At 45.2% G+C, this 22,460-nt stretch overlaps 1 protein-coding gene across 1 annotated transcript; it reads left to right on the top strand.

Annotated features, from left to right (window-relative positions):
* Positions 1-359: 359 nt before the first annotated feature.
* On the top strand, positions 360-21,484 carry LOC140192272 (uncharacterized). The gene is given in 2 exon segments (XM_072249938.1): positions 360-687; positions 20,007-21,484. Coding segments are annotated over 2 exon segments (1,806 nt in total).
* The last annotated feature ends 976 nt before the right edge of the window (positions 21,485-22,460 follow it).

Genomic DNA, 22,460 nt, shown 5'->3' on the forward strand with positions numbered 1-22,460 from the left:
TCGATGCGTATGGCGGAAGGCGCTGTCTACGCGGACAGCTCCCTTGTCCCATTTGCCGAGTGTGGCACCCTTGGTCCTGGTGTGTATGGACCTCCGGTCTATAGAACCCGATACCTGCAACACGGCGAATGTCTTAGTCATCACGGCCCACTACACTAGATATGCACAGGTTTTCCATACCAAGGACCAGAGTGCGTCCGAGGTAACCGAAGTGTTATGGGAGAAGTAGTTCATTTACTATGATCTCCACAGGTGGATACATCGTGATCAGGGACGAGATTTCGAGAGCAAATTCACCCAAGTGTTACTGAATATGCTTACAGCCGAGATGTCGAGGACCACTCCCTATCATCCAGAGGATGATCCCCAGCCAGGGAGGTTTAATCCGACCTTGCTGGACATGCTCGGGACGTAAAGCGAAGACGTATCGGAACTATGTTCCTGATATGAGAAGCGGGCTTCGGAGTGAGCTGCAGTCGTCACCGCCAAGCAGAGCCAAGGAAATGAGAGGAGTTATGTTCAGACGGCGAGGTCACGCGGTGGAGAGTCAGATGTCAAACGCATCAGTTTTCCGTGTGAAACTAAGGGCTGGAAATGGGCCTGTCACTATTCTCCATCGGAAGCACCTTCTGTATCTGGGCCAAGGGGTGCAAGCTGACCCAGAGCCGGACCTGGAGCCTACACCCGGTAAGAGGACTCTGCGGAGACGCGCGGAGACTACAGGGCCAGCAGCAAGAGAGGTTAAGCTGGTCCCCAGACCTGAGAAGGATTCTGATTCGGAGGATGTGGACTTGGACGTATAATATATGCTGCTTTTTGCTAATCCCCATTGACCGAGCAAGGGTCTCGTCTCCTCTCCCTTCTCGCGCTGAATCAGGTGGAATTGGGGGGCTATCTGTGGACAGCCTGGGTTGAAGCGGGGCTTAACTAAGGGACATAGGAGTCTGAGTTGTAGGTGGGCACGTATGATAGGCCGGGGAAGCCCTGGCAGGTAGACCTGAAGCATACCCAGTAGTGTCGGAAGCTGAAGAGCTAGGTGAGCGGGAACGGAGGTGTCAGAGAATTAGGAGACTACCGGGTAAGCTGGCCTATGTAGCACCACAAGAACACCGTAAGGCCCCTACCACTTTGGGTAGCTATGCCACTGGCTTTTACACCTGAGTTGGACTTTGTTGCAGGAAGGGTTGGCAAATTATCTGAAAGTCATGAGGACATAACTAAATTTGGTGGGAGGTGGGAGTAGAGTGTAACGATCCTGGAGAGGTTTCTCTGCTAATGTAATGGTTTCTCTGTGCGCAGTGTTTGGGTTATAACTAGAGATTACGGGGCTTTGGAATGTGCGCTGGCCAATTAGGGGAGATGTGCTTTTCTTGTCTTTCTTCTGTGTCCGAGTGAAGGTTCCAGTTCTTTTGCTTGGGGAGAGAAGATGCCAGAAATGGGAAGTCGAATGGTACTTGTATGGAACCGGACGGTTATATAATTATAATTTTTTTTGGAGATAACTAAGGAGGGAGGAGTTCGTGTCGGTCAAAAAGCGAATAAAGAGAAAGAAATGTGGAAATATTGAAAGCATGTTACTTATCAAGGTTTGCAATGTTCAACACATTAGAAATAGCAGAGTTAGGAAACCAGATACAGTCCTCTGCAGAAGAAAAAAATATCGGAATCAGATACAGACTAACACAATTGGTCGGAACTCATCTATGAATTCAATTAAATTCGTGAAGCCCATTGTAAATTCCACGAATTTGATTATTGACAGCATTAACTATATCTGAGGGAACACAATAAAACTGAGATCTCTGCTGCATATACCAGATGGTTGGACGCCATGACTGGCACAATGTTATTACAACTTGATGCACACCAAGTGCCAGTGTGGGCATCAGATTAAGAAACAAGGGTGTGGGGTAAAGAAGTCTTGTGTAATATTAGAAGTCGTGCACTAACCAATAGATTACTGGCTACGTGTGATGATAGTAAAGGAATATTTTATGTCGGTATGTTATTTCATTTTCCCTGACATGGAAATAATTGAGCCTACAATTTGAGAAGAGTTTGCATTGCGGGAAAATATCATGAGTCATTGTCTATTCTGCCTCTAACTAATGAGTTCTTCTTACAATGCGCTTTGGGGGAACAGGCAGATTATAGCCACAAAGAAAAAAAAAACGAGTTATACCAAGGGGTAGAAAGAGTGTCCTTTCTAAAGTTACAATATTGTAATTGGGAGCATGAGTTCAGAATTGGATATAGGAGGACAAATTTGCCTCATCCAGCAGGAAGCAGAGTAATGAAGGGAAACCTCAAGTTCCAACGCACTAATACACTAATACAGCCGATATTTCTGGGACCAGATTCTTACTGAGCTGCCACCGATTACACTTTTGATTGCAGACTGGACACCAGTTGTGGAGGAGGCAAAGAAGTTAATCCATCAATGGACTAAGCGCACTAAAATATTACTTTTAATTAATTATTAATTGAGGACATATCAAGAACATGATTTGCGGAGTCCTCTCATGTGAGTTCATTGTTGGGGTAAGTTAAATTATCCCCTCTACTGGAGGAGCCTGATCATTTACGAGTAGAAGTATTGCTGGACCTGTTGCTATGGGACCTGACGCTCCTGTCACTCCTTCCGGACAGCAGCATGGAGAAGTGAGCATCACCTGGGTGACGGGCGTCCCTGGTGATGAATGCTGCTTTCCGGTGATTTCACTCCTTGTCGATGTTTTCAGCGGTGGGGGGGATACACATCTGATGGACTGGCTGCATCCACAACTTTCCATTGTTTATTCTATTCAAGGAACTTGGTGTTTCATACCAGACAATAAAGCAACCAGACAGGGTAATCTCCACTATACTGGTCTAGAAGTTGGCCTAATTACAGTTGACATGCTAAATCTACACAAACTGACGTAGTATAGAGGGTAAATATCGCTAAGTCTTTCCAGGATAACGGCGAGCAAATTCTTCTCCTCTGAGCGTCTACACTAAAAGTCCCAGTCAATATGGCGGGTATTATCCTCCAAGATCAGATTTTTTTTTTGTCAGAACCGGGAAGGAGGGGTGACAAATTCACCACAAGCTTCAATTTAATAGCAGTGTGTTCACAGTGTTCACAATGTTGTTTACAGTATATACATAAAATGCCTTTGGATTCCCGTTAATCCTCCTGACTCTAGTAATATCTTCTCACTATTTACAATCAAACTTGCTGGTAGGTTCCTTATGTTCCTCCGTGACCCAGTACAATTACAGCACCCCACATCCGGGCGTGAGCTAAGTTGCAAAGTGGAATTCGCTCGGTCGCTGATGCCAGTGATGCCGTCGGAAACAACTGTAAACAACTGGTTTATTACTCTGAGGTATCGCACATAAAATGTGATGGAACTCAGCAGACCAGACAGCAAATATAGAAAAGAGTAAATTCTGATAGTGTGTGTTGTTTTCTATTTCCAGCATCTGCAGATATTCTCTCGGTTTAGTTCTATAACTCTGTTCATCACATAGTTTCCATTTATACACAAGTGGGTTTACAGAGTAGGGATCATGAAGGCAGCTTGATGGCAATAATTTACAGTAATCATTTCTAACTTTTAATGAGTTTCAAAATCCGATTCAATGGGTATTTCAATATATTCTTAATTTCTTCTCCGAATTTGCTCTGGGTCAGGGCGTAAATAAAAGTGTTGGTGCAGGAACCGAGAATCTGCAGCATTCCCGATATTTCTTCAGTGAGGTAGTGGGGATCTGTTACAGAATAATAAACAAAACTCATTGAAATCCGTTGATAGATATAAAATGCCTGCCGTGTTACCCAGCACAGTATGAAACTAACGGTTATGCTGAAGAGCAAAACGATGGATTTGCGTCGGTTCTCCATCTCCCGGTCCTTGTCATTCTCTCCATTCCTTCGTCCCCGGAAGCCCCGGCGGGAACGGCTGGCTGCTAGAATCTTCCTAACAGTTCGAATATTGAGCAGCAAAATCAGAAAGAATGGGACACAAGGGGTTAAAATGCGGTGAAACATTGAAAATGCCGCCCATGAGGGAGAACTTTTGTAGTTCGATGTATAAACACAATACCAGGGAACACCATCAATTACTACCAAAGGATCGTGTACAAAGCCCCAGGGGACCACACTCCAAACAGGCCAGCGCACTCACTGTCCCGATAACCACCGCCGCCGTTCTCTCGGTGCAATATTTTGTTTTCAGCTTCTCACAGCAAATAGCCACAAATCGATCGACGGTGAAAACAACAGTCAGCCAAACAGAGGCCGCGGTGCTCGAAAAAATTAACCATGCACCGAATCTGCACACAGGAGTGATGAAAAGGAATGATCGGCGAAAATAAATCCAAGCAGTCCAGGTCAGCAGTGGATTTGAGATAACCATCAAGAGATCGGCCGCGGCCATTCCCATCAGGTAACGATTGACACATTTGGACAGACCGCACTTTCCCCGGGACACAATCACAATGGCCAGCAGGTTCGCTGGAAGAGAGACAGGGAACAGCAAGTTGAAAAAACACTGACCGAGGCCAATGCAGCAGTGTGAGGAGATGCTCTAATAACTCCGTGATATTGTTGCGCTTAGTCGTGGAAGGGTCCAAAGAGGGCGCAGATCTGGACGAGAGAGAGAAGGATTTTACACTGTAAAATAAAATCAGTATAATTTGTATACGGATTCATTACTGATGACCGAAATGTGAAGTGGCAGCGGAAAGTGAAAACTGGGTTATTACCTCCTCAGAGTCCGTACTGGATGGAACATTTTCTAACGGCGCCTCCGCGTTTCGTGTCATAAACTGAATAATCCGCACCCTGACTGCGGGATACTTCCGTGAGACAATCATCAACTTCCATGGCTCTCCCTGTCAGGACAACCGAAGGACGGTACAGAAAAAAAGAAACGGGAAATACGGAAACACGCAACCAGACAAAACAGAATATGTGGGATAAACTGTTAAATTGTATCTTCTCATAAATGTTCTCAGAGGGGACCCTGAAAAACCGCTTAAAATTTCTCTTTCCATTCAAGCAGATTAGGGTTTAGTGTTTAAAGTGTTTCCCAGTCTCTTTCTTAATCCAGTATTTGCCACCTCAGTGACTTTACAACAGCATATTGACTATTACCACAATTACAACGCAATCTGACACAACGTGAGAGAGAGATAGGACACCTCCCATTGAAACCTTCACAGGGAAGCAGGGGAGAGGAATTCATCGTCCAGTAGCCAACTCCGTGTCGCTTTTAGATAACGGTATCGGTGTGAGATGTAGATAATATATAATACATTTTAGAGCATTGATAACAATGAAGCCACACGGCGGTTCGGTTATGATAGTTGGCTTAGCAACGACTTCGCTGAGTTGTCCATCAACTGCTTCACAGTCAGTCACAGCGCACACATTTATTAAAAATCCACAAGTTTCAAGCTACAACGTGGAACTCCTCACATTTACAGAAGTGTTACTACCAGTCGAAGCTTTGATTGTTGCACCTCACACGACCGCTGACACACAAATGCAGACAATCAATCGCATAAACACCGGATGCAGTGTAAACACAATATTTGTGATTTCAGTGCAGCCACTACCGGACCAAAAGCAGAGAAACCCGAACATCACACTGTTGAACCGAAGCAGCTGAGAGAACTCTGTCTGATCCATGAATTCCAGTATCGCTGAATTCCAGCATCGGTTTGTTTTTAGATCTGGACCCCTAAATACACATTCCCGGTGTTCATTACATTCCTGAAATGTGGAAGACTGGGAAAAGACATGTAGCAGTGGAATCCAGCGACAGAAACAATCACAACATTGGAATCCAACTTCAGTTCCCACCTACAGAGGCTGAAACGGCGGCTTACCGGGAATTCCAACGGCTGAAATAAAAGGATAGTAAACTTCCCCTATTCTCAAGATGACTGGATACCCCATTTCACTGAGAACCTGACCTGTCGCTCCTGAATTCACAGCTCCGGCAGAAACTCTGCGCTGATGTATTCAAGACGTTCCTGATTTATACAAAGGATCAGTCTCCAGAGATACCTCTGACTAATTTCATTAGTTAAAATTACTTGAACAAACACTTTAAATCAACACCATTGACTCTGATGTAAATATTGGGCAGTTTGAAGAGAAATATATCAAAATTCTTGGGTGTTACGTCAGCTGTGACTCATTTGGTGGAAATAATGTCGATGTCTGAGTTTTCTCTCGGAGCAGCCAATTTACAGCGTTCATGCTTTTGTTGGCTAATTGTTCATCAGCAAACAGATTTCACCGACACCGTGCTTCTGTCCCTTCGGTTTCCCATTTTCAACTGTCCTATTGTGCTTCAATTCCCTCCTGCCCCTACCTCCCCCACACACACATACACACACACACACACACACACACACACACACACACACACACACACACACACACCCATACATACACAGACACACACACACAGACACACACACACACACACACACACACACACACCCATACATACACACACACACACACACACACACACACAGACACACGCACACACACACAGGGACACACACACACACACACACACACACACACACACACACACACAGGGATACCGACAGCTCATCAGTTCCACTGTCTCGGACAGAAGGCATTCAGTTTCACACTGAGCATAAGCCAATTACACATTCCACTGTTACACTGAACCACCCACGTTCGTTATCTTAATTGCATTCTGTATCACTGTGTCGTACAGGTGGAGAGACTGAACCAGATCCCACATCCCCACAAACTAATCCATCCACCTGCATGTTGTCTATATCCCTTCGTTCCCTGTGTGTTTCTTTGCCGGTCTAAGAGCCTCATGAACGCCACTGTTTCACCTACCTCCAGCACCACCCCAGAAATGCATTACAGACACCCACAACTCTTTGTTTGCTTTCTTTTAACGACGTGTGCTTTGAACGTTTTCCCCTCTCACCGAACTGCATGCCTCCTGGTATTCGGTATTATGATGCTGTGAGAATGATACCAGCTTCCTACTCTATTTACGAATGGTATAAACATTTCTGTCTCCATTTCTCTTCTGGCACTCTGCGAAGAACAATACAAAATTGTGCAACTCCTCCTTCCCAAAGATTCGGCATCCTTCCTATAACGGGGCGACCGAAACTAAATGCAATATTACAGATGTAACCTGACCAATGTTTTATAACGCTGCAGCATTGCTTCCTGAGTCTTGAACTGAAACCCTTTATTTAAAAGGCAAAAATGTCACACACCTGGGCAATGGGGAGAGTGACGTATCAGTGTGATGCTGCAGAACTGGAAATGAGGAAAGAGAAAAAATAACGAGGGGCACGGAGATGGCAGATGAACCAAGTGAATATTTTGCCCAAGACTTCACTGTGGAAAGCCGGATGTTAAAGGCTGTGAGGGGACAGACGTGAGTGCAGAGACTATAACAAGGAGAGTGTGCAGTAAAAGCTCAAAGACCTGAGGGTGCATATGTCAGCCGGATCAGATACTTTATACTTTATACGTTTTGTCGCCAAACTAATGATACCGGAACATACAATCATCACAGCGACATTTGATTCTGCGCTTCCCGCTCCCTGGAGTACAAATCGATAGTAAATATTAAAAATTTAAATTATAAACCATAAATAGAAAATAGAAAATGGAAAGTAAGGTAGTGCAAAAAAAAAAAAAAAAAAAACAAACAAACAACCAAACAAGAGGCAGGTCCGGATATTTGGAGCGTCCGGCCCGGATCCGGGTCAGGAACCGTTCAGCAGTCTTATCACAGTTGAAAAGAAGCTGTTCCCAAATCGGGCCGGACGAGTCTTCAAGCTCCTGAGCCTTCTCCCGGAGGGAAGAGGGACGAAAAGTGTGTTGACTGGGTGGGTCGTGTCCTTGATTATCCTGGCAGCACTGCTCCGACAACGCGCGGTGTAAAGTGAGTCCACGGACGGAAGTTTGGTTTGAGTGATGTGCTGCGCTGTGTTCACGATCTTCTGCAGCTTCTTTCGGTCTTGGACAGGACAACTTCCATACCAGGTTGTGATGCACCCTAGAAGAATACTTTCTGCGGTCATCAAAAAAAATAGTGAAGATTTTAGGGGACAGGCCAAATTTCTTTAGTTTTTGTTTCAGGAAGTAATGGCGCTGGTGGGACTTCTTGCCAGTGGACTCTGCTTGGTTGGACCAAGTCAGGTCACTTGTGATACTGACCCCAAGGAACTTAAAGCTTTTGACCTGTTCCACTTGCGCACCACCGATGTAAATGGGGTCGTGTTGTCCACTGCTCTTTCTGAAGTCAACAACCAATTCCTTCGTCTTTCTGACGTTGAGGGATAGGTTATTGTCTTCGCACCATGCCACCAGATTCTTTATTTCCTCTCTGTACTCAAACTCATCATTACCCGAGATACGGCCTATAATTGTTTTCTGAGCAGCAAACTTATATATTGAGTTCGATGGAAACCTGGCGACATAATCATGGGTGTACAGTGAGTACAGCAGGGGTCTGAGTACACAGCCTTGTGGGGCACCGGTGCTCGGAGTGATTGTAGAGGAGAGCTTGTGCCCGAGATTTACCGCCTGGGTTCTGTCTGTGAAGAAGTTGAACATCCAGCTGCAGATCTGAGTGCTAAGGCCCTGGTTCCGGAGCTTAGGAATCAGATAATTTGGAATGATTGGATTAAAGGCAGAGCTGTGGTCAATGATAAGGCGCCTTACATACGCGTCTTTATTCTAAAGAGGAATGTAGAGCCGGAGAGATGGCATCTGCCGTTGACCTGCTGCTCCATTAGGCGAATTGCAAAGCGTCGTGGTTGACTGGTAGGCTGTGGTTGATCTGTGCCAAAACCAATCGCTCGATGCACTTCATAGCAATTAATGTCAGAGTCACGCTAAGGTTCTGAAGCAAGTAGCGCTCAAGATTGTGTAGGCATTAGTAATGATCTTTCAAAAATTAATCAGGCAGAGGACTGAAAATTGCAAATGTCTCTCTGCTCTTTAAGAAAGCAGGAAGGCAGCAGAAAAGAAATTATAGATCAATTAGCCTGACAATAGTGATCGCCAAGGTTTTGGAGTCAATTGTCAACGAAGAGGTTGTGAAGTATTTGGACACACAGTTGAGTACAAGACAGGACAAAGTCGGCATGGTTTCCTAAAGGGAAAATCCTGTCTGAGGAACCTGTTGGAACTTCTTGTGGAAATTCAACATTCGATACTAAAGGGGACATGGACGTCTATAGTTAGACATTCAGAGGGCCTTTGACAAGGTGCCACACATGAGGCTGCTTACCAAGTTAAGGCGCCATGGTATTACAGGAAAGGACAAGGTGGATGATCTTAAAGGGAGACTCACCTACTGCAGGGAGATGCAGAACTGCTGTGTATTCTGTTTCACCGACACCTGGCTCTCCCCTGCCACCCCCGACTGTGCCATCCGACCGGAGGGATTTTCGATCCATCAGATGGACCACGCGGCGTCTTTGGGCAAGACGAGGGGAGGTGGTGTCTGCCTACTGATCAACACTGTGTGGTGCTCGGACACAGTGGCACTGACAAGCTCCTGAAGCCCGGACCTGGAACACCTGTCGGTGAAGTGTCGTCCCTACTATCTGCCACGGGAATTCACTTCGGTCATACTGACAGTGGTCTACGTTTCCCCCAGGCGGACGTGGAGTGTGCTCTGAACATACTGTATGCCAACATCAGTGAACTTGAGTCCAGGTATCCGGAGGCCTTGCTCATTACAGCCGGCGACTTTAACCAGGCCAACCTCAGAAAGGCGCTGCCAAAGTTATACCAACATGTCTCCTGCCCCACTAGAGGCCCGATTGCACTACCCAGTGTGAGACGTGGGGACAATGTGTGAGACTCTCAGGGTCGGTGAGTGGCAGATTCAGCTGCGTGACTCTGTGAGCTTGGGTCCTGGGATATCACTGTTTTTGATCCAGGTCAAATGGACCCAGGGATCGAGCTGCTTGGGCTCATGAGGTGTTGAGCGAGTATTTCTGGTCTGGGATCAGATGTTTGTTTCTGGAGTTCCTTTGGAAGCAATGACTGCTAATCTGAGGAGAGGATGAGCTGCTAATCCATCCTCACAGGGAGAGGCTATGAGTAAATAGGCTGTTCTATAGACCCTTTAGTTTGGCGTTCAAACTGTGTTTGGAAATCCACCCCCTTCACTGTCGCATGCCTGTCACTCCGTAGAAATCAAGCAGAATCTCAAGCTTATGGAGATCTGCACGAAAAAGTGAACATGTTTGAGGTCTGTTATGTACTCCTAGGAGGTGGACTGTCACTTTAAGATGCCGAGAGAAATGGTCTGACTTTTGGGACACTTTTGGATTTCTACTGTCTGCAGAATTGCTCGGTTGCTATGGAGAGCAGCTCATGTTATGGTTTCTCTGCAGCGTGTTTGTTTTTTTCAAGGGCACTTACAGACACGGAGAGACAGATGCTCAGAGTCAAGTTGGATTCGGTCAATGAAAGACATCAGTGAGTGAGGTCCTGGTTTAAACTTTCAGTAGCCCAAAGGGGTGAGTTGAAATCGATCTGGAGTATTGATAATTGACTCTCACAAGTGCTGCAAATGGAAGTTTGCAGAATAGAGAGGAGAGGAACGTTTGAAACAGAAGAAACCGAGTGACAAAGACGTCACTGTTTGGACTCTCTCTCCAAGTAGCTCGTAAGGGGTGAGTCTGAGTTCAATTCGAATGTGAAGGTGTGACTGTCACGTAGTTAATCCACAGGAGTGGGTTCTCTGGTGAGGGGAAACCTGCCACGTGTGTGTTACCCTTGTCTAGCTGTGGTAGTTCACTGAAGAAAGGCACCCCTGTGGAAAATCACTGTTGGAGGTATTTCGTAATTTACGGAAATGGATAAGTGGCTATCACGTTGTGGGTAACCTTGTGGAATCTACCGGTGTGTCAACCCTTGCCTGGGTGGTGGTTCCCTAGAACAGAGTTCCCTTTGTGATAAGCTACTACTGGTGATAATCCATACGTGGATTCTGTTTGAGTATCCTGTGACCACCACTTTGGGATGACCCATAGCTGAATTCTGGTGTGGTACCACTTGTGTTGAAAGGATATTCGTTGAAGATCACTGTCGGTGATACTTCGTGTGTGGGGTGGAACAACTTCGGAGATAAAACCTACTCTGCTGTTGTTATCTTGTATTGTTATTGTGGGATCTGTGGAATGTCGATGTAATTGCCTTCTCACAACATTCGCCTTTTGGGTCACAAATATCTCTCATTAATTAACCTGAGCATTGAACTGAACTGTCTTACCTTCCATCGTAAGACTGTACCTTTTACCACCTAAGTTTGAAGAAGTTTGGGTTTTATATTTACACACCTGTATATATGCAGAAACTGTGCTAACCTGTTGGCTTTATCTCGTTTTTAAATCACTATATTGCGTAGTTACTAATAAAAATTAGAGTGTTTTCACAGCAGAACCAGTCTCCAACTGTGTTCCATTCCTGCTGGCTCCTTAAACTCATTACGGGGTACGTAAAAAGTCATTATGGCAAAACGTTATTAACCTGAATTGTAAAGTTTATTCCTTTCCCCACAGCTGTTCCTTACCTGCTGAGAGTTTCTGGAAATTCCAGCTTCTTTTTATTACATTCACCCTGCAATGGTTTATATTTCCTGAAATGGACCTCATTTAACCTGGAAATGGAAATAGCTTGTTCTGTGATAGTCGAACAGTAAAGAAAGCACAAATTTTCCCTATAAATTATCTTGGTACCAATTTGTTATTCCTGGAACTGTTGCTAACAAGGTTTACAAGGATAATCTCAGGAATGATCGGCATTATGTATGAGGAGCATTTGATGGTTCTGGACCTGTGCTCGATGGAATTCGGAGGGACGGTGGGGTGGTGGAGGGATGTATGATTAAGAAAACCTACTGAAAACTGAAAAGCCTGGACACAGTGGACATGGAGAGGATGTTTCCATTAGACGGAGAGCCTGTGATCTGACAGCACAGTCTCAGAATAAAGATGCTTCCCTTTAAAACTGAGATAAGAAAATTTTTGGCTAAAAGATGTCTGATCTGTGGAATTTGTTGCCATTTGGGTATATTTGTGACAGAGATTAATATATTCATGATTGCTAAGTAGCTTTAGGGTTACAGGAGGAAGGCAGGAATATGGTGTTGGAATAAAACTCAGCCATGGTTGAGTGGTGGGGCAGACCAGATGGATCGAAACACCTAATTCTGTTCCTGCATCTTATGTCTTACCATGTCTGAATGATGGCTCCTTCTTATCCCATATCGTTTTGTGACGTGTGAGGGACAATAAAAGATTGCTCACTGAGATAATTATACTTGCCTTCAACATTTAAATTTCAGTGAGTTTTGTTCTTAGCAACATTAAGCAGAAATGTTTGGTTCTCCTTTCTATTGTTAATGTGCTTAATTATCTTTCATGTTAAAGTTAGACCTGCGGTGAGAGATTTATTGGAAGAAAAACCCCAACTGGAAGCAAAGCACAACTGAAGACGAGAGAACAGCAACAAGTGAACCAGCCCGAGGATTGAGAGCCTCAACTAGCGAGAACCCATCTGACTTGGAAATTCCAGTGATTCAGACAGGAGAAAGTTTGGTGAGTCTCATTTACTCAAACACTGGTCCTTTAGACATTACATACCTGTACAAAGGAAGGTAAGAATGTCCCCAGAAGAACCAGCTATGCCTCTGGCAGATCCAGATGCAATCACTCCAGGTCTGGTAATGTGCTTCCAGCAGCACAGCCTTTTAAAACCATTCCCATTCTGTGGAAGTCGAATCCAGATAATGTCACTCAGAGACCGTATAAGTACAAATTCTTTATTCGAAGCACCCAAGACTTACTCAGTTAGTCACTCAAACAGGAACAGTCTATGATTGTTCCCGCCCAATCCACTAAATGACGAACAATTCCCCTTACACCTCAGATATATCTGTCCAGATAACACCCCCCACACCCCGCCACAACAAGACAGGCTGGAGCCAAAGTAATTTACTACATGACAGACCCTAAAGACAAATTACAAAATATTCATCATGGCTTAAACACAGAGAACAGACTGAAGCTGTCCTATCTCTACTCAGGAGTGCACATGGAGATAAGCATCCTGAAACCCTAGCTAGCGACCCTCAAGAAGAAATATGGCTCAGCATGGCTCAGCACATCTATTGATCCTCAGCAGTTTCTTTCAGAAGAACAGGCTGCTATTGTTTAATGAAGTGTTAACTCTTTTACATACTTTATCATTCCCTCCTTTTGATCATTACATGATCAACAAAGCAGTAATTTATTTACAGAAAAAGCAACCGAGTACAGCATTGACTTATCAGTGGGTAAAAACAGCGTACAAACGTAATGTTAACAATGATATCAACAACTATTCGGCCATAATGCAATATCATGCCCCACATATTACCGAACAGGCCTTCGAAGACCACCATTTTGACCCTTTGGTGAACCCGTGTAAATCCTGCCCTACTCTCTTGATACTGTCAATCTCCTTGACAGTGTGCTCGGAGAGGGATGTAATGTTAGTAGAGTCATCAGGGATATAGGTGCAGCATTCTGTGTCAATAATAGCACAGGTTCCCCCTTTATCAGCCAGGATAAGATCTAAAGCCATACAATTCTGTAGGAATGTTTGCCGGATTGCAATCATTGCAGTGGATATTTCTGTTACTTGGGCCTATGTTTCTGTCAGGGCCCCTGCAGTATTGTGGCCAGCTCCTCAAGTGCTGTAGCCAAATTGATTATCTCTCGTAAATTCCTGTCTACTCCATAGGAGAGAAAAGTGATCATCCAAAATCGCTCAGTCTCAGCTTCTCCGCTGCTGGGCACCTGCAAGTATGGCCAGGATGCATGATTCCCAGTACAGGAAGTTCCGTTTGGTTGGGACCTGAGATACCATCCCTCAAAACACTGACATCCACAGTCATCTCTGACTGGACCACAGTTCGTCACCTCACTTCCCTGGGTGATATTTGAGAAAGCCCAGGCTGAGAGTTCCTCACTCTGGTTGAGTGGGATTACTGACATTGGAATCATAGTTTTACCATGCTGGGGAATTTCGGTACAAACCCAGCAGGCCCCCAGTTCTATCTGTTTGGCATAGGTGTGACAGAGAGACAGAAAGGTGTTAACATGGGGGCCCCCGGATGCTGGGGTGAGCCGTCTCAAAGACATAAACACGTACACCAATACATTTTCCTTTATTTCGAGAGAGTCCATCCACAATGTTCCTTCAGTAACACGTTTGTTGTCTGTTTGATGTATTCACCGAGATTCCCCCTTCAGTTTCACAGCCGTGGGAGTGGTCAGTAACACCTGATATGGTCCGCTCCACCGAGGTCCGAGTTTCCCTCGATCCCAGTTCTTGATCAGGACAAAATTCTCAGATTCTATGGTGGGATAGTCACCCCTCTCTGCGGGGTAGTTCTTTTCCTTGTAAGCCTGTCGTAGCTGTGAATGTAATGCTTGGAGTATTTTGGTTAGTTGGCATATATATTTCCCCATCTCTTCCCCTAGTGTATGTATATCCAATTCTGCTGGTAGACTTTCCGGGAACAAGGGTACACAAGGTCTTGGTCCTCAGAGTGTCCTCATGGGCCGTCCATGAAAGATTTCAGCTGGTGACAACCCTGTTTTCCCCGGTGGGGTAACCCTCATGTGGAATAGGACTAGTGGGGCCTTCAACCAAGTGAGTCCAGTCTCCACTGTTAGAGTGCTGGTTTTTCTGTTGTATCTGGGGCCTGATTCATGATCATTATCATTTCCTGAGGCTTCCAGGGTGCGTACACAGGAATCACTGAGGTCCCTCCTCCTGCTCGTGGATTGGGCAGCATTCGGGTGGGCAATAGTCTTTGTGGAGCCATTAACTCTGTGGTTTTATTGGATTCTTCCCTCCCTGACTCGGAATAATCCTCGGTATTCCCTTTCTGGATCTCAGGGTATAGAGACCTCCCCTCCCCTGTCGCCGCTGTCTACCCGAGCGGCCACTGTATCTGAGTACCCCGAGGATTGGGGTTCACGGGCACTGGGTGCACTTGGCCCCTGGTAAGGTGGGGGTGTATGATGGGTGCCCACTCCTCATCACAGTGACTGCCCTCAAACAGGGTCAGTATGCCAGACATGGGTTCGGGATCCCTTGTTTCCCTATCAGTTCGAACTTTAGACTGACGTTCCTGCCCTTCTCTCCTATCATGACCAGCCTTGGTTTGCTTACATTGTTTTTCCTGCTCTCGTTTCCGGTGCCCATCCACCCATTTACACTCCGCTTTTAGCGCCTCCCAGCCTTTGGCGTTCCTTCTGCAGTACATACCTCGATCCCTTTGTCACATGCATTATTCCTCCAACTTGCTAATAATATACTGCTCCACTTTACATCTGCCTTTTCCTTCCATTCCCTTTTCAACAATTTCCACTTCTTTTCACAGTTCTTTTTCCATATCAAATTTCCTGATTGATCTCAGGAGGTAATATCCCACCACAGTCTGCTTGGCACTCCTGATATTGGGATCCTGTTCTTGACTCCAAATGTTAAAGTTGAATCTGAATAAAACTCGGGAGACCAGATCATCACCACAGTTTATTGCACGTTCTCCTGCAGGAGTTTGAGACCCAGTTGTCAAAGGGAAGGCACGTAAGCTCTGTCACCAACTGACAAGTGGAATGACTTAGTCAGGTTACAGCCATGTATTTATACATAGTAGCCCCATACATTACTATTCGAAGATGTTATTTAAACTGGTACGCCCACAAAGTCTGTTGGTGCAAAACTTAATTAACTAGATAAGAGCGTTCGCTAAATCAAGGTTTTAATTACAGATAGATGTACTGTCCAGTCTGTATCAGTCATTCCCTTTGCAAGGCCCTGATTTACTTACAGACAAATGTTCATTCCTGTTTTTATCGGCGAGTCCTCCTCCCTTTACTCAAACGAGCGTAAAATACATAATGCTATCATCTAATGAGAGTACAATGTATAATGTTATCAGCTCTCAGTCTGTCTCTCTGCAAGCCGCAGAGAACTGGTAATGAGCCTGTCTTAGCTAACCACTGAAGACAGAGTTTACTTCAGTTCAAACATTCCAATTCAGTCCCTAATATTCTTTTACCCAGAGGTTACATAGATTCAAAATGATTTTTTTATATATATCCTCAATTCCTCTGGAGGATTCAGGGGAAATATTTATGTCCAATATAGAAACTGCTGTTACCTGTGTGTATTGTGGCGATGCAAAAGTTTCTGGAGAATCTACAAGTGGGAAGAAGTGGAGTGATATTTGGAAATCTGACTATTTGAAGCTTAACTTAGCAGGCAAACTTCATACGGACAGTGTGCAAAAGCTCTGGTGAGAAGATCATTCATTACCCGTTACAGGCCTGCTACATAGTTTGTGTGAGAGTGCAGATTAACTCCATCGAACCCAGAGGAGATCAAAGTTCTTTTCGACAGTTATTTGCCAGCTGTTAAAATGAATACCACCCTATATAAAATTCACTGTGCACATTATGTCACGGCGTAAAAAATACACAGTACAAGATATATGTCCACACTGGTCATTACAAATTAAAGGGGACATTGGTGGGAATGTGGGGAGGCTCCAGTGTCCCTGATGCCCTCACCTACAAGATATGCATCCAGCTGCAGCTTGTAACCCTGCACTTTAAGGAGTTAGAACTTGAAATGGATGAATTCCGGATCATCCAGGAGTTGGAGGGGGTGATAGATATGACATGAAGAGAGGTGAATTACACCCAAGGTGCAGGACACAGGAAACTAGGTGAGAGTCAGGAAGGGGAATGAGTTTAAACAGCCATCGCAGAGTACTCTTGTTGCTATCCCGCAAAACATCAGGTGAAACACTTTAGAAACTGTTGGAGGGGATTACTGACAGAGGAAAGTCAAAGGGGTGAAATGGGATTTGTTAGTTAGCGGAACAGAACAAGAGGAGACTAATATCCCAGTGGTAAGGTTTGCTGGCGCTAGTGTGGGGGGAGGGGTGGTGATGTGGTTAAAATAAGTTCTTTGGGGAATGGGAGCCATAATGACAGAACAGATAATGGACAGGGTGAATTGAATTGACTTTATTACAGACATCCTTCATATACACGAGGAGTAGAAATCTTCACGTTACGACTCCATCTAAATGAGCAATGTGGAACTTACAGTAATTTATAATAGATAGTTTGTACAAAGAGCAGTGAATATAACATAGAAATCAATTAAACAGTCTGATGTCCTGGTGGAAGATGATGTCCCGGAGCCTGTTTGTCCTTTTGCTGTGGTACCGTTTCCCGGATGGTAGCAGTAGGAACAGTTTGTGGTTGTGGTGATTCAGGTCTCCAATGATCCCTCCGGCACGTATTTACATACCTGTCTCTGAAAATGTCCTGAATAGTGGGATGTTCATATCTGCAGATGCGCTGGGCTGTCTGCACCACTCTCTGCAGGTTCCTGTGATTATGGGAAGTACAGTTTCCATACCAGGCAGTAATGCAGTCAGTCAGGATGCTCTCAATTGTGTCCCTGTAGGAAGTTCTTAGGATTTGGGACCCCATACCAAACTTCTTCAACCATCTGAGGTGAAAGAGGTGCTGCTGTGCTCCTTTCACAGCACAGACGGTATGCACAGACCATGTGAGATCCTTGGTGATGTTTATGCCGAGGAACTTAAAGCTGTTCACCCTCTCAACCTCAGATTCCTTGATGCCAATAGGGGTTAGACTGTCTCCATTCCTCCTGTCGTCCACAATCAGCTCCTTTGTTTTTGTGACAATGAGGGAGGGGTTGGTTTCTTGACACCAGTCAGATGTTGTTCAGACCTCAGACAGAGTCAGCAATCGAATGGCTGAGCATGGTGCGATGAATGTGCTGAGCTGAGTATATCACAATGCAAGAAGCATCGTAGGAAAGCCAGATGAGCCCAGGGCATGGAATTATGATATTGTAGCCATTATTGGGACTTGGTTGCACCCAACAGTCTGAGAGATTTAGAGGAACAAATTTGTAGAGAGATTGCAGACCATGCCAAGAAGCAAAGCCTGATTCAGTAACTGATTTTGACTTTCCATATATTGACTGGGACTCCATACTGTAAAAGGACTAGATGGGGTAGAGTTTGTCAAATGTGCCCTTAAACAGTACGTAGAAGTCCTGACGTAAAAGTGTCCAATAATCTGTTAGGAAATGATCCAGGTCTGGTGACAGAAATTAGTGATCATAATGCCATGAAATTCAAAGTAAATTTGGAAAAAGAGAGGTCTGGACCACGGGTTGAGATTCTAAATTGGAGAAAGGTCAATTTTGATGGTATTAGAAAGGATCTGACAAATGTGGTTTGGGACAGGCTGTTTTCTGGCAAAGGAGTACTTGGTAAGTGGGAGGCCTTCAGAAGTGAAGTTTCGAGGGCGTAGAGTTTGTATGTGCCTGTCAAAATAAAAGTGGAAAGGTAACTGGTGCAGGGAACCTTGGTTTTCCAGAAATATTGAGGACCTGGGTACTTTGTTCCTCTAAATACCTAGAATTTTGAGTGCTACCAAGACTCATTAATGACTACAATATCATAATTCCACCCCCTGAGCTCAACTGACTTTGTTTTAGTCGTCTTCTGTTGGTTTCTAACAGCTTCCCAATAGTTTTTGCTCATTATTTTCCCTCTCTTTGGCTTTTATATTGGATTTGGCTTCTCATTTCAGCCACGGTTGTGTCCTCCTGCCTATCCAATGCTTCCACTTCTTTGGGATGTATCAATCACTCAGCTTCTGAATTGCTCCCAGAAACACCAGCCGTTGCTGCTCCATTGTCACTCCTACCGTATCTCTTCCAAACAAGTTTGGCTAGCTTCTCTGTCATAGAAACATGGAGAAGATCAGTATGGAAACAGGCCATTTGGCCCATCTAGTCAATGCCGAAAAAGCATTTAAGCTGTTTAATGCAACGACCTGCACCGGGACCATTGCCCTCCGTACCCCCACCATCCAGGATCCCATCCAACCTTCTTTTAAATTTTTCAACTGAGCTCACATTCACCACTTGTGCTGGCATTTCATTCCACGCTCTCATGACCATTTCAGTAAAGAGCTTTTCCAAATGTTCCCGTTAAATTTTCAACTTCCCCACTTACCCATGAATCGGGTTGTCATCCCACCCAACCGCAGTGGAAAAAGCTGCTTGCATTTACCCTATCTATACCCGCATAATTTTGTATACTTCTAACAAATCCTCAAAGCTATGTATAATTTCCTCATTTATGTTTAGAGCCTTTTTTTGGTGTATAAGATGTTGAGGGGCATTGATCGTGAGGATAGCCAGAAGTTTTTTTTTTTCACAGGGCTGAAATGGCTAACACGAGGGTCATAATTTTTAGGTGCTTGGAAATAGATACTGAGGGGATGTCAGGGGTAACTTTTTTAGACAGAGATTGGTGGGTGTGTGGAATTCACTGCTGGCTGTTCGTGTGAGAGTGTTTCAGTTACTGTGGGGCCAGGCACCCATGCAGCTCAGTGGGAACAGGGAATAATACCAATGGAGAGAGTCAAACTGAGCCAGGTCACAGATTGAAGATGGCAGAAATGCTCCATTCTCATAGAGACAGGAAGAGCATCAGAGAGTTTGATGGCCATTCCAGAAACCAGCACTGTGCCCAGTTAGAAGATGATATCTCTCTCCAACTTGGGTTAAACTTCACTGTAACAATGTGATGCCAGATCAGACCTTGGCAACTCAAGTGATCGCATCTGAAATATTGTCCTACAACCATTGATGGATTTTGTAAATCTTTTTACAGGTTAAAAATGACAAGGAATTTATCTACGGGAACCTCGAACAAAACACACCAGTTTTGCTGTTTCTGTCCAGATATTTAAGAAGTGGAGCAAGGGATTCACTCGATCATCCTTCCTGCTCAGACTGTGCGGAGGGATTACTCAATCATCTGACCGACTGGCATGCCTGTCATTTGACACAGCGGGGGACTCATTCATCTGTTCAGACATTGGGAATAGATTCAATCAGCAAGTTCACTCTGGGACAAGGCCATTCACCTGTTCTGTGTGTGAGAAGGGATTCAGTCAGTCTTCCCACCTGTGGACACACCAGTCAGTTCACGGTGGGTAGAGGCTGGTTGTCTGCTGAATTTGTGGTGAAGGATTCACTTGGTCATCTGACCTAATGGCTCACCAGCGAGTTCACACTGGACAGAGGGCATTCACCTGCTCAGACTGTGGGAAGGGATTCACTTCGTCACCTCAGTTACTGAGACACCAGTCAGTTCACACCGGAGAGAGGCCATTCACCTGCTCAGACTGTGGGAAGGGATTCACTCAGTCATCTCAGTTACTGAGACACCAGTCAGTTCACACCGGAGAGAGGCCATTCACCTGCTCAGACTGTGGGAAGGGATTCACTTGCTCAACCAAACTGAAGTTACATCAGCGAATTCACACTGGAGAGAGGCCATTCTCCTGCTCATTGTGTGGGAAGGGATTCACACAGTTAGCTAGCCTACAAGCACACCAGTCAGTTCACACTGGGGACAGGCCGTTCACCTGCTCAGACTGTGGGAAGGGATTCACTTTGTCATCTCAGTTACTGAGACACCAGTCAGTTCACACTGGGGACAGGCCGTTCACCTGCTCAGACTGTGGGAAGGGATTCACTCGGTCATCTCAACTGAAGGTACATCAGCGAGTTCACACAGGGGAGAGGCCATTCACCTGCTCAGACTGTGGGAAGGGATTCATTCTGTCATCTCAACTGAAGGTACATCAGCGAGTTCACACTGGAGAGAGGCCATTCTCCTGCCCAGACTGTGGGAAGGGATTTGCACAGTTATCTGGCCTACAAGCACACCAGTCAGTTCACACTGGGGAGAGGCCGTTCATCTGCTCAGACTGTGCGAAAGGATTCACTTGGTCATCTCAACTGAAGGTACATCAACGAGTTCACACTGGAGAAAAGCCTTTCACCTGCTCCGACTGTGGGAAGGGATTCACTTCATCATCTCAACTGAAGGTACATCAGCGAGTTCACACAGGGGAGAGGCCGTTCACCTGCTCAGTCTGTAGGAAGGGATTTATTAGGTCATTTAATCTGAAGCTGCATCAACGAGTTCACACTGGAGAGAGGCCATTCACCTGCCCAGACTGTGGTAAGGGATTCACTCAGTCATCTCAACTGACGGTACATCAGCGAGTTCACACAGGGGAGAGGCCGTTCGCCTGCTCATTCTGTGGGAAGGGATTCATTAGGTCATTTAATCTGAAGCTACATCATCGAGTTCACACTGGTGAAAAGCCTTTCACCTGCTCAGTCTGCGGGAAAGCATTCACTCAGTCATCTCATCTACTGAGACACCAGAGAATTCACACTGGAGAGAGGCCGATCACCTGCTCAGACATTGGGAAGAGATTCTCTCAACCAAATCAACCAAATGTGCATCATTAAGTTCACAATGAGGAGAGGCCGTTCACCTGCTGTGAATGTGGGAAGGGATTCATTCAGTTATCTATCGGTTGGCTAGCAGGTTAATATAGGGGGTAATTGCCCCCCAGCCCAGCCAAACTTAAGAAATCTCGTTTGGGTGTATGCTGTGCGATGTGTCCCCTGTTACAAATCAGTACCCCGAAATAACAAACAGTACACAATATGTGATTAAACGATTGAGCCTTATAATTCTTACTTTGACTATAGGGTTATTAAAGAAAATAAAACAAAAAAAAAGCAAACGGGTCCATTCTCTCTGTTCGCATCTTTTTTATCTACCCCTGGCAAAAGACCGCACTCCAAAACCCTGTTATCTCCAGTCATAACCTAAGCATTGCTGCTACAGAGAAACCATTACCTCAGCAGTGAAACATTGCTGAGAGGCCGTTACTTTAGCAGTGAAACCCTACAGCGTGTTACACTTGTGACACACTACCGGGTTCACACTGGGGAGAAAGTTTCAATAAGCTGCATGCTGGATATTTGTCCATCACCGTTGCTGAATGCAATTTCGAGAGTGACTGTCGGTGCTGAACTCTGCAATTATTGCTGCTGCTCCCCACACCCAGTTCTGCACCCTGGTCACTGGGCATGGGAGGAGTTTCTTCTGCGCATATTCACCTTTAATGAGACTAGAGTCTAATATTCTGGATCTCAGACAAACAAATCAGTTCTATTTCAAACACTGTCTTTGGTACTAGTGAATTTATAACACACCTAGTGTACAATAGGGAGTCAATTCAGGACGGCTGGACCCTGCCAGTGATTCTGTTCCACAACGGTCCTTTTAAATCCTCCCTAGTTGTTCCCCTCTCACTCTTCCTGTGGTGATGGGCTCCAAACAGTCACCACTCTGTGGGTGAAGAGGTTTCCCTTGAATTTTCTGCAGTCTGAAGAAGTCGATCTGACTGCAGTTCTGTCTGAGATGTTGTTCGTC

This window comes from Mobula birostris, unplaced genomic scaffold, assembly GCF_030028105.1.
Source record: "Mobula birostris isolate sMobBir1 unplaced genomic scaffold, sMobBir1.hap1 scaffold_1003, whole genome shotgun sequence".
NCBI classification, from domain to species: Eukaryota; Metazoa; Chordata; class Chondrichthyes; order Myliobatiformes; family Myliobatidae; genus Mobula; species Mobula birostris.